The sequence below is a fragment of the Maniola jurtina genome, chromosome 4, assembly GCF_905333055.1.
Source record: "Maniola jurtina chromosome 4, ilManJurt1.1, whole genome shotgun sequence".
Classification (NCBI taxonomy): domain Eukaryota; kingdom Metazoa; phylum Arthropoda; class Insecta; order Lepidoptera; family Nymphalidae; genus Maniola; species Maniola jurtina.
In genome coordinates, this window is record NC_060032.1 from 3,098,749 (window position 1) to 3,112,658 (window position 13,910).

A 13,910-nucleotide genomic window follows, 5' to 3' on the forward strand; every position below is an offset into this window, starting at 1 on the left:
CTAAGCTATTACACTGATCGCGAGCAATTTGCTCTTATCCATTGAGGAGTTCTGTTCTCCATCTCCGAAGATATTCATCAGATCTTCACCAAATTTATATGGGACCATCTGCACAGTATACCCTTTCAAAAAAAAAATTTTTCCAGGGGTCTTTGAGTAATCGGGGAACATACATTAAAAAAAAAAAAAAAAAAGATCCCGACGAATTGAGAACCTCCTCCTTTTTTGGAAGTCGGTTAAAGAAGAGCCATTATACAAAAATCCTCTTCATAACGTTCACAGTTATCTATTTAGTAACATGAAAGCCATTGGATGCAATTTAAACTGTCTATTAAGATATAGGTACCTTACCTGTACCCGTCATTAATTTTGGCGAAAGGCCAAAGAAACCTTGAACCGATCAAATTGATTAGAACATAAAAGGAAACACCTTTTATGATACAAGTGTAAATTTAAAATTTATAACACCCCCGACAAGTGAAGGCTACAGTAACTAGAAAAGAGCTGATAACTTTCAAACGGCTGAACCGATTTTCTTCAATTATAGCTAAGAACACTCTCGATCAAGCCACCTTTCAAACAAAAAAAACTAACAAGGAACCAAAAGCTTAATTTGCTGCATGTTGCAACCATACAGATTTCTTTGGTTTGGCGGATTATAGCAAATTAAGCTTTTGGTTCCTTGTATGTCATGGACTTCCACAAAATAACGCCTGCTCCTATACTACAAAAAAAAACTAAATTAAAATCGGTTCATTAGTTAAGGAGCTACGATGCCACAGACAGATACACAGATACAGACGTCAAACTTATAACACCCCTCTTTTTGGGTCGGGGGTTAAAAAGACCTCTTAATAACGTTCACACTAAATAGATATATAATAGATATTTAAGTAGTAACATGAAAGACACGGAGGCAATGTTAAAGTACCTAGGTACTTGCTAAGATATGCCTACCCGTGATAAATTTTGGCGAAAGGCCAAAGCTACGCTACGCTTTACGATAAGAGCCAGTTGGCTTTAGTTTTTCACGGGAATACGCAAAACGTAACAAAGATTATGCTTTATAGTGCTTGGAGTAAGTAAATAGTACGACAATGGTGAAATAGTGGGCGCATGGTTTGAAGTATTTTAACTAGAGTGAGGGAACTTTCGTTTTGATTCTGAATTGACAATACCTATGTCAAATTTTAGGCTATGGTGACGTAAAATCATAGGAAAATAGGGCTACCGGCACGTCCAGTAAACTTGATAGCCATAAATTGTGAAGTTTACTGAAGTCCGCTGCTAACTTGATAGTGCATGGCCCAGCGTAGGGCGAAGTTATCTACTTTAGCTCAGACTTAAGATAAAGTTAAAGCGAGACCGATTTATGTGTCTGATTCAAATCTGTCTTAACTCTTAACTCTAAGTAAAGTCTGAGCAGTCAAAGTATGCTTTTTAGATGTCAGTATAGCGGTATGTCCAGAAACTTGAAATTATCATGTATGTTTTTTTATAACGTAGACCGTAACGTAGATAAAAAAAAATTCAACAATGCAGGGTCAGCTGCTAGTCTACTATTAGATATGGATACACATGTTATAATACCTAACATGTTTACCTACTTGCGGGTTAAAAGCCTCGCTTGTTTGTTAACAGAGATATCAGCATCCGTATCATACCAACTGTTTACACCACCACCCCTATAGTGAAACAATGAACGCCTTTGTGCATTAAGGCCACGTCCGGTCTGGTAGGTGACGTTGACGACAAAATGGTTGTTTATGACCTTAGCTGATGCAATTTAAAGCGTCCATTAAAAGCGAGCGTTCACAATCCAGCTCTAAAGTATTGCCAGCCGTTGACTGTGAGCGAGTATTACGAGTACGAGTTTGTAGCTTACTGCTTTTCCATTACATAATTTTCAGCATTCAGCATAGTGTGAACGAAAAATGCAGTCGACTTTAACAGTGAGCCTGCTTACAGCCAGTGGATGACGTTAGGTACCTACCTACCTATGTTAGATGTGAATACCTACTTCCTAAATTCAACTTAAAACGATAAAATTAAAACAGTTTCATTTTAATCTATAGGGTCTTGAAATCGAAAGAATAGCGATTATCGCATAAATCAGAGATAAGTTGTTAAACGTAAGAGTTTAGTATTAAAGGCATTAGGGGTGTGTGTCTGTTTGCTAGCTTTTCATGGCCCATCGATTTAACCGAAGTTAGTTTACATCCTGGGGACGAATATAAGCTACTTTTTATTCCGGATAATCAAAGAGTTTCCACGGAATTCCGTTTATCCGATTTATAGGTAGCTTGCGTCCCGGAAATTGAAATAACAACTTTTTATCCGGGAAATCAAAAAATTCCACGGGATTTTTAAAAACCGAAACTGATTGAAGTCGCAAGCATAATCTAGTAATTCAATACGTGCTATCTATTACTAGGAAGTTCGTTAATGTACAGCTGTTGCCACTTTCGCGACCGCTGGAGTCTGGAATGCATTCAAATGGTTTCGGTTAGCCAAAGCGGGTGAGCGGATGCGGTGTATGTACGAGTGCCTACATAAATACATAAATGTACAAGTATTTGTCGCAAATGATTGCCAGACCAAATACTTTATTCAACTCTACTTATATTCAGCTTCATGTATATGATGACACGACATATTAAAGAATAAAGTATTAAAAAGTATAGTATAATATTATTATAGATAAATATTATAGTACTTTTAAAGAAAAGGTAAATATTAAATGGTTTTAGTACTAATTTTGCATGCCTGATTATGTAAGGTGAAACGTGTCTACTCGAAAATATGTAATTTAACATCCTATTATAAACAAGTGTAAATTAAAAATTTATAACACCCCCGACAAGTGAAGGTTACAGTAACTAGAAAAGAGCAGATAACTTTCAAACGGCTGAATCGATTTTCTTGGATTATAGCTAAGAACACTCTCGATCAAGCCACCTTTCAAACAAAAAAAAAACTAAACTAAAATCGGTTCATTAGTTTAGGAGCTACGATGCCACAGACAGATACACAGATACACACATCAAACTTATAACACCCTTCTTTTTGGGTCGGGGGTTAAAAATGTTTCTGCAATAAAGAATCTTGAATAAGATTCAAATTGGTATGCTGAAGACAAGACACGGAGCAGGTTCAAATGACGTTGCCGCGCTTATCCCAAAGTAATTAAATAAAGGTTAGTTTAAGTGAGGACGACCTCCAGCCCGCTGAACTGATGACCTGAAGAATGTGGCGGGAAACGGGTGGATAAGGAAGGCGTAGGATCGTATTCGCCGCGCTTTTGAATAGGTCTGCGTTCAGCAGTGGACGCATACAGGTTGATGTCAGACCACGTAAGTGGCTTTAGGCTAAAGCCAAATTTAGACATTGTAAGTATGGAAGGCGCTCTATTTAGGTGAAACTAACCTTCCAGTTCGCGTTGAAGGCTGCATGAATGATTAGGCAGCTCAGTCGCATGCCCTTGAGATCTGAGCTCTCTGCTCTACATAACTCTCTGAAGAGAAAAACCGGCCAAGTGCGAGTCAGAATCGCGCACCGAGGGTTCCGTAATTGGGGATTTTTTCCAACATTTTGCACGATAAATCAAAAACTATTATGGATAAAAATAAAGAAAAAGATCTGTTTTAGGATGTTCAGGTAAAGCTCTTTCATATAATACCGCACTTGGTATCCCCACATTCACAATGACAGTTTTTAATCTGTAGTTTAATGTAACTACGGATTAAAAACTGTCATTGTGAATTAGGCTTAAAAGTCTAACCAAATCCGACTAGCTCGCTAAAATAAACAGGGCAGTCGCTACATACAAAGTTATTCTAAAAAAATTGGTTGTCTGTAAAGTCGGTTTACTGACGATAGTTGAACGTGACAACAAAGGCCGATTGTGCTTCTTTGTTGCTCATTCCGCGCTCTCGCTTGCACTTCAAGCCTTACATGGAACGCCTCAGAGCGAGGTAACGCCGCATGAGTCATGTTTTTTCGTGCGTGCAGCCGGCTCTATCGAATTATAAGACGTTGTCACGTCAAAAACCGCTTGTAGTGCAAATAGCTACTCTTATACTTCCATACATATGCCTAATGACGAGCGTGGGGATTTTTACCACAATCTTAGGTTCGCCTATTTTACATAAGCTAGACTACTGACTGAATTTAACTATCATTGAAAATGCGGCTTTACAGGCTCACCAAATCTGACTGTTTTCTCAGTACAAAGTCGTTAAAATAAACAGGGTAGTTGCTACAAGCAAAGTTTTTCCAAAAGCTTTTTAAAACGCTTTTAATGCGAATAGCTACTCTCATACTTCCATATGCCTAATGGACGAGCGTGGGGACTTTTACCACAATCTTAGGTTCCCCTATTTTCGCTTGAAAATTGTAACATTAGCTAGACTACTGACTAAATTTAATTAATATTGTGAAGGCGGCTTTACAGGCTAACGAACAGAGTTTTCTGAGTACTGGGTCGCTAAAACAAACAGGCTAGTCGCTTCATGCAAAGTTGTTCCAAAAGCTTCTAAAAAGTAAAAACGCTTTTAGTGCGAATAGCGACTCTCGTAGTTCCATACGCCTAATGGAAGAGCGTGGGGAGTTTTACCACAATCTTAGGTTCACCTATTTTCGCTTGAGATTCTAACATTGGGGGCAGTAGGGAGTTTCCATCGGCACCTATTTCGGAAACACGAAGCTATTACGAGTCACATAATATACTACACATTGATCACATTCCGTTGGGAATGGCTCCCGTTTCGGCACTGGCTAACCTACTCTTACATAAAAGCGCTACGATTTCGAAGCCCGTAGGATTTTGTTTAAAAGTAGGTTTAGAATAAATCGAAATCGTGTAATGTGATAAGGATAACGGTCTGAATTACTGATTAGATATTTGTAGCCATCAAAATAAATTAAAAGCAAGTGATATTTAATTACTTAAAAAAACACACATAACTCTGAAAAGGTAGAGTCACTATGTCCACTGTGTCTATGTCTAAATTTCTTCATCAGTCTTTTTGCGCCTATCACTGAGCGCAAAAAGACTGATGAAAAAATTTCATAATGATGATGTAGCTTCAAAAGTAATTTATTCCTGAAAATAAGACTCACGCTCAATTCATTAAGGCCTATTAGCACAAGTCAGAAGCCTGACTCTTGGAAGTCTTAAAAAGTTCGAATCAATTCCAAGTTACAAAAAAGTTGTTTTGTTAAATTAGGAGGCAGCTCTTGCCCGGCGCGAGGCGCGACGCCTACGCTCGATCGTTTTTGGCAAATCTTACATAATCTATTATTTTTATCGATTGATATGACTCTTAGCTCATTTATTGAGATGATTTAAAAGATACGAGTACCTACTTTGCACAATTATTACGTTTCCGTAGTTTCCTTAAGGAAGACTGTTACTGAGGACTTCAGGAGTTACCTGTTACATGAACAATTTATTGCCTGTTATCTCCCAAAGCCACCATGACCCAAACTTCATAGTCGCTGATTGTTCCTCCGTGTGTTGAGGACAATACGCAGATACACTTTCAGCTTTTATAAAATAACGAAGACCTAGCACGCGCTGGCTCTCTCTCGAGACTCTAGCAGGTGACCGTGATTTGCGTGACTCAAATTTCTAGTAGAATAAGAGCCCGCAATGCCAGACCTTCGATATTTTGTAAAAGGTAAAAGTTTCTCTGCGTGTCCCCAACACAGGGAAGAACGATCAGCGACTATGATGTTTTGATCATGGTGGCTTTGGGAGATAACGGGTAAAAAAGGTGTAAAAAATCTTACGTCAAAGTATAAAGTGTAATTTTTTACACGACTGCGCAATGCGAAGAGTGTTGTGTGCTCATCAGTCTATATGTTTGTCTGTTCCTTTGCAGCGCTCTAAAGACTAAACGCCTGAACCGATTTTGATGAAACTTGTGCCAAATGATATCTGTCGATTTACTTAGCAAAATTATTATTTTTCAAAAGACCATACAATTTTGACAAATAACAATGTGCTAAGCTACTTAGTGCCAAATAGAATAGATTATATTAATTTCGATCGCAAAACGTTATTGCCACGAGTAAACAATCTAAGTTCATCTATTGGATGTTACAGCTACAGTGCCATAATATCACGAGAGAAGGGCACCTATATTTTTCTTGAAAACATGAGCGATTTTAAATCAATACCCAAGAGCTTTATGAGAGCCTAGCGTCTGCAGATTCAAGCTTGCCTCATAAGCATCGTTAGACTATCTTATGTTGTAATAGATTTCTTTTAACAGATTAACGAGCTCTTGCTTCTATATAATTTGCGACTCTTGTAAACGTGTCCGTTAAAACAATACTTACTTAAACGTAATCAATTACTTTAATATTACTAACTCATCTATTTATGGTTACAATTACTCTGAGATTACTAAGAATAGATATGTCCACGCACCGAATTTCGGCCATACTTAGCGGGCAATCTCCACAGAGATTATAGCTATCTGCGCGGGAGATATTATAGTGCACAAGTGTGTCCGCAAACACAGGTGCAATCTCTATTCCCTCACTCTCATAGTAGGTACGATGGGACGGCAATCCATGAGAGATCAAGCGCAGGACCAACGACTTTATGTGCTCTCCGAGGTACGGGGTGTAAAGCTGTCAATTTCTTAGTTTCGGGCTAGTACTGAGAACTCTTGACAAGAAAACCTGATACTTAGGTATTTTTGGCGGAACTCGGGAGTCGAACCCGTGTCGGGACCTCGTCATTTACAGTCGAGCATGCTATAACCACTAGACCAACGAGGTAGAATTCTTAGTTAAGCAGCTAAGAATAAGTATACAGTATACAATATACATAGACAACATCAAGTAAATCGGAGAAAGCCGCAAGACCTCGGTCGTGGAAATCGCCACGAGATGTTCAGCAATGGACGACTATAGATTGAGACAACGACGATGAAGAGTAAGAAATAGAAAATTCCCCGAATTTAAAAATGAAACAAAACTGAAAGCAAGTGAAATCGCGGGCAACAGCTATAGTTAATAACAATGAATTTCTCAATGGAATCTTAAAAACTGTCCAAAGTTAAAGGTTATTCTTAAAACAAAGTTCAACAATAACAAAAGAATCCTGAAAACTCCCAAACTTTCAATCTGAAATATGATCGGGGCATGAAAACAGAAGCGCACTTATAAAACTCGAATTTCAAAATAGGCGTACGACCACGTAGTGGGAGGTTTGAGTGAAATAAATGTTAGGAAAGACTATAAATGACTCTTGCAGCTTGACTAATTACTAGGTTTTACCTACTGGCGTCTTCTAATTAATTTTTCCAACATAAAGCCCGCCCTTTTCTTGCGTCATGATACAATAGCGACACGTGGATGGTTTGGCTTTCCATGTTCGATGTCGGTTTTGTTGTCCGCGAAATGGACTGACCAAGGGCCTCCAAGCGAACTCCGGGCCGCAAGAACAACTAAACTAGTCCGCAATAGCAGGTTCAAAATGTCTGATTATATCCAGCGCTATGGAATGCCCTAAATACCATAGGCGCCATAGGACACTCATCTAAATCCCAGAATTAAAAGTGCAATATTCAAAACTACGATATTTGGCATAAACAGCCTACTAGTTCTTTGGACTTAGTTGAAGAATCAGTGTGGCCCTACGATATTAATTTGGTAGGTATAATGATCTAGCTCTTTGGACTTAGTGGAAGAATCAGTGTGAACCCTGTACTAGACTGTGAAAAGTTGAGAATGAATAGGAATGCAGAGATTTAGGCCCGAGTGAAGAAAGAGCCCATTAAGCATCCTAATGATGGCTAAAAACCCTTTTGAATATATTGTGTGGAACTTATTATAAGGAAGAACTTTTAAACGAGCTTTTAACCTAATTCATTACAAATGTAAATTAAAAATTTATAACACCCCCGACAAGTGAAGGTTACAGTAACTAGAAAAGACCTGATAACTTTCAAACTGCTGAACCGATTTTCTTGGATTACAGCTAAGAACACTCGATCATACCTCTCAAGCAAACAAAAATTAAATTAAAATCGGTTCATTAGTTTAGGAGCCACGATGCCAGATACACAGATACACACGTCAAACTTATAACGCCCCTCTCTTGGGTCGGGGGTTGAAAATAGGTTCAAACGGTATAAAAGGTTCTAAGGGCGCGCGAACACGACCAACTTTCGTAATCGTATAACCCCACCGTAAACATGTACTAAGTTGCTGGTAATAACTATCAGGTAGTCTGAACTCCTGTAGTATGCACGCATCTCATTTGCAACAAACGGCCTCGCCCATAATTCACGAGGGAACACAATGGGGCGTCCGCGTCCTGATTAAGTCGAGAACGTCACCGTAAACTTTGCCGACCAATTAAATACGAGTAATGGGTCTACTAAGCCAACTAAGTTTACACTTTACTGGGTTGAACCTGTGCTACTTTTCACATAAAATATTATCATTTCACAAGTGGCACTTCATACATAACTAGCGACCCGCCCCGGCTTCGCACGGGTGGACATTTATCTATTTTCCGGGATAAAATATAGCCTATACGGATTGGGAAGAATCTCTCTAAGTAATGGTAAAAGAAATTTTGAAATCGGTCCAGTAGTTTTTGAGCCTATTCAATACAAACATACAAAAATACAAAGGTTTCCTCTTTATAATATTAGTATAGACTACGGGATACAGGGCGTGTGCTTTAAAGCTAAAAAAAATGTGCCTAATGCATTGTTTTAGTAGTCAAAAGTATCTATGCATTATTGCTTTCCTGGTGAAATCGGTTGGGGCATAGCGGTTTTAAAGTCTATAACAGACATTATTTAGTTCAAACATTGTTTGTGTTTTATATATCACGAATTAGGATTTACATTTACAATTACTTTACCCATAATTTCTAAAAATTATCGTTATTTACCGGCCGGATATCTAGACCGAAAAATCCGGCCTTGTTCCTTAGCTAACGTTATGAAGGGATCATTTGTGCAAAATTCTAGCTTTCTTCAATTTATTCAAATGGTTTGGGCTGGGCAATGCGCAGTCAGTGAGTCAGGACTTTTTTAATTATTAAAATATTTAAGTACTAGGGGATGCCCGCGACTTCGCCCGCGTGGATTTCGATTTTTTCAGATCCCATGGGAACTCTTTGATTTTCCGGGATAAAAAGTAGCCTATGTCCTTCCCCGGAATGTATTCCAAGTCTGTACCAAATTTCATTAAAATCGGTTCAGCGGTTGGGCCGTGAAAACGTAGCAGACAGACAGACAGACAGACACGCATTTATAATATTAGTATGGATTTAGATTACACATAAATAATAGCTGACCAACCTCAATTTTCAGCTGATAATTTTTTTGAAAATCCTTTATTAATGGAATGTTATGTTATGCATGTAGGAATGAAAACAGACAAAAATATTTGTACTACGCGCTTCGGCTAATAGGTATGTTGGACTCTAATTAGATTTATCATCTCATGTACACACATTATATTATGCAAATAAAGAAATCTCTCTTATCTGTCTACATCATAGACATTACCCAAATACTAAGATAAGAGAAAACCCAGATACATGCAAAATCTCTTCCATAAACGTTTCTTTCTTTATTTATATTAGAAGAAGATGATAAAAACGAGCGTTTACAGTAATTGTTTTTCTCTGTCTGCTTTCAAAAAAATATGGCTATTTTTAGCTAATGGAATTCAAGTGCTCGTTAAAAAGACAGTTGTTGTTGTTGAGTAGGTGTCAGTACGTGCTTACGCAAGAAAACATAATAAGGAGCTTGAATGCATACCCACTCGTCTCTCCATTTTATGCGGGGTTTTTCTTTACCTTATTATTTTATTGGGGACTGTATTCGTTATTTTCATGCCAAGTTGCTCATTCGCATAAACATAACCGCTCAAGTGCGAGTCGGACTCGCACACAAGGGGTTCCGTACCATCGTGCAGGATACAACACTTTTTATGAGCAAGGCTGCAATGTGATTTAGGGCCGATTTTTCAATCGTCAAATAACTTTAATCTTTGGAATAAATTTGACGTATTGACAGATTTCCTATACCAAAACTGTCACACCCTCATTCCTCAGATAAAAGTTATTTGACTATTGAAAAATCGGCCCTTACTAAACTAATCATTTTTTGTGATGTAACCACAAATTCACGGTTTTCGGATTTTTCGCTTTACTTGTGCTATAAGACCTACCTACCTGCCTAACATGATTCTAGGTCAACGGTACTTCCCTATAGGTTTTCTGGGCAGACCCAACCCAACAGTCAGACAACGAAGTGATCCTATAAGGGTTCCTTTTTCCTTTTAAGGTACGGAACCCTAAAAACTACCTATTATAGTGCAAATGTCCACTAGGGACTTCGTCTGTGTTGGAGTTGGCTGGCGGGCGTGCTCTGCCTTTTTGGAGTGTTTTTTTTGTTAAAACTGACTGGAAAGCGCTCTAAGGGGGTGCCGTGCGTATGTCGGCGAGCGCCGGCACAGACGGGGTCCATAATTGTATAGTTTAACTAACTTGTTACAAATAACTACAAACTTGACATTGGCTTATATTTCTAAAGCCAGACGAGAGAGAAAAAAAAGTCCACTAGCAATAAAACTTGCAAAAGTCGCTGTGATCGCTGCACTACTTGCTAAAACTAAGCTAAAACTCATTTTCTGACTGTATAATACAACAGCCCTTACCTTACTACCTACCTATGTCGGTTATTAGACTTTGAAACCATACAACCGCCCCAAACCGGTTCCATTAGAAAGGCAATAATGCGAAGATAGTTTTTTTAACATAGTAGCACACACTGGGTGTGCGCTAGTTATATGATGTAATAAAATGTATTATTGGCGCTCCGCCGCGGAAGATCGGTAATGGAATTTCCGTGCAATGCAGCTCTAGGCCTAACCTTGCACGTTGGGAGGCTCGCGTGGCTGTTTGGTTGGATCCGCCGTGAGTAAGCACTGACCTGTATCTGGAACATGGAGATGGAGTCGTCCAGCATCTGCACGCGCACGGCGAGCATCTTGCCACCCTTCTTGGGCGTGGCGGGGGGCGTGCGCGCGCCGCCGTCCACGCCCGCCGGCGTACTCGCCGAGTGGTGCATGCGACCTGCAAGTACCACACACATTAAGGCCAGTCAAAGGCATTTATTATTGCACTAGCTGATGCCCGCAGCTTCGCCCGCGTGGATTGGTCAGATCCCCTGCAGCATCAGGATTGAGGAGTTGGACTCCAAATTTTTTATGAAACAATGTCGCAAAGTTCCTCTATCGATTAAAAAAGAAATGACGCAAATCGGTTCAGAAATCTCGGAGATTTCGGTGTACATAGGTAGAAAAACACAACTCCCTTTTTGAAAGTCGGTTAAAAAAGTAGCCTATTTTACGCCCTGGTCAATCCTCTACTTGCCTGTGAAAGTCCCGTCAAAGTCGGTTCAGCCGTTCCAAAGATTAGCCTTTTCAAACAGACAGACAGACAGACAGACAGACAGACAGACAGACAGACAAAAATTTTAAAAACGTGTGATTCAGTTATGGTATCGTTCAAATAACCATATGAGCTTAATATGAGGTAGTTATTTCGAAATTACAGACAGACACTCCAATTTTATTTATTATATATAATATATATATATAGATATATAGATTACCATCTGACGTCCGCGTCGATTTCGGTTTTTAAAAATCCCGCAGGATTTTCCCGGTTAAAAAGTAGCCTATGTCGCTCTATAGGTCATTAATTATACCCATGCAAAAAATCACGTCGGCCCGTTGGTCGGTTGCGACGTGATTGAAGGACAAACCAACACACACTTTCGCACTACACATGGGATGGACATAAGCTAGCTCTGTACCGAATTTCGTCCGAATCGGTTCAGCGGTTCACCCGTGAAAAGGTAACAGACAGAGGCACTCACTTATTTTTAATATGAACTTTGGACTGATATCCATGATACAAATGTGTGAAATTGAATTTTTATCACACTTTGTTCACAGATGAAATCTCTAGCAATATTTTTTCTATTGCAATAAATTGATTGATTGATTGACAGTTCTTCTTCTCTCTGGGTGGTTTCAGCACGAGGGCTCTCTCCGTCACTCGTTTCATACCATTTCATACAATCGTAGTTCCAATTTCATTTGAATACTAAGCAACCAAAGTCCATGAAATTTTGCAGACATATTCTAGAAACTAATATCTATGTCTGTGGTTTTCCAGATTTCTGTTAAAATATTCGGTTTCAAAGTTACGCGGTCTTAAAATTTTCATACAAATCTTTGAGCCCCTGTAATTTTAAAACTACATATTTTTAGGAAAATCTAAAACACCACAGACACAGATATTAGTTTTTAGAATATGTGTGCAAAATTTCATGGACGTTGGTTGCTTAATATTCAAATGAAATTGGAACTACGATTGTATGAAATGGTATAAAACGAGTGACGGAGAGAGCCCTGTTAAATGATTGACAGTTATAAAGGTACCTAATAAAAGGCACAGCCTAATGAGAAATTTATCAGTTGAAAGAGATCTTTAGACAGAGCAACCTAACCACAGGAGCAATTATTTTACTGATCATGGATCAGTTGTTTAGATTTGTAGATTCTACAACTGTAAACAGCAAGAGTTTTGTCTCACTGTATTATCTGCCGGAAGGCTACGGCCGCGGCTAGTTACCACCATACTGGCAAAACTGTGCTGCCAAGTGATTTAGCATTCGTGTACAAGCTAAGAACAGCTTTTTTGTTTGAAAGGTGAAAAAACTAGATTAAAATCGGTTTATTAGTTTAGGAGCTACGATGCCACAGACAGATATACAAATACACATGACAAACTTATAACACCCCTCTTTTGGGTTGGGGGTTAAAAAATGTATTCACACTGTGGTGTTAGTCATAGAGATTTATATTAACCTGGTATATTCCATCCAATGGTGGACAGGTGGCCGGTGGAGTTGCAGCTGCCGGGCGGGAGCTCGGTCTCCATCATATTGTACACTCGCGCACTAAGCCACCCATTGTCACTGCACTACACATTTACACTACACCTGCTCCACTTAACTGCAACAATACAGAATTTTGTTGACACATTGATTGTCATGTGCAATCAAAAGTTGGCCTTAGTACAACCAGCAGTAGTTCTTTTATTACAAGACTAGCCGATGCCTGTGACTTCGCCCGCGTGGATTTAGGTTTTTCGAAATCCTGTGGGAACTCTTTGATTTTCCATGATAAAAAGTAGCCTATGTGCTAATCCAGGAGATTATCTATCTCCATTCCAAATTTCAGCCTAATCCGTCTAGTAGTTTTAGCGAGAAGGAGTAACAAACATACACACACACATTCGCCTTTATAATATTAGTGTGATAGACCGATGACCTGAAGTAGGTAGCGGGGAGCGGGTGGATGAGGAAGGCGGAGGACCGTGTTTGGTGGCGCGCTCTTGGAAAGGCCTATGTCCAGCAGTGGACGCTTACAGGCTGATGGATGGATGATGAAGACTTGTGCTTGGTGATAACCATGCAGTGTGGAAAGCAGTAACCATCCTTACAGTACTGTCCAGTAATATTTAGGGTTCTCTATTGGAAGGATAGGTAGTTTAGTTTTTTGTGAATAGTGAGCAAACAAGCAGGCAATTGCTCAAGTCACCTGATGTACATTGTAATGTAGGAAATGACTTACTACAGAAAACTAGATGAAATATAATACTGAAAACAATGTTAAGATAGTAGGTAGTAAGTTGCCTAACTACTAATGTAGGCATTAAAAAGTAGTTTTTCCCATTACTTAATTACTTAGCAATGACATCATTTCTTATATAAGATTGCAAACAAATAGATAAGCTATTATTGTTATTATGCACTCATTAAATCATTTACTTATATAAAACATACCTCAAT

The 13,910-nt window shown here is 38.9% G+C and overlaps 1 protein-coding gene across 11 annotated transcripts in view; it reads right to left on the bottom strand.

The window, feature by feature from the left end:
• Positions 1-13,910, bottom strand: part of LOC123864363 (FERM, ARHGEF and pleckstrin domain-containing protein 1) — an 84,677-nt gene that overhangs the window by 69,671 nt on the left and 1,096 nt on the right. For all 11 annotated transcript variants that reach the window (XM_045904731.1, XM_045904730.1, XM_045904732.1 and 8 more), the window contains exons 2-3: positions 12,925-13,071; positions 10,977-11,119 (exon numbers count right to left, since the gene is read on the bottom strand). In XM_045904731.1, coding sequence (XP_045760687.1) covers positions 10,977-11,119; positions 12,925-13,000 — 219 coding nt within the window. In that variant the 5' untranslated portion in view covers positions 13,001-13,071. The remainder of the gene's footprint in view (positions 1-10,976; positions 11,120-12,924; positions 13,072-13,910) is intronic.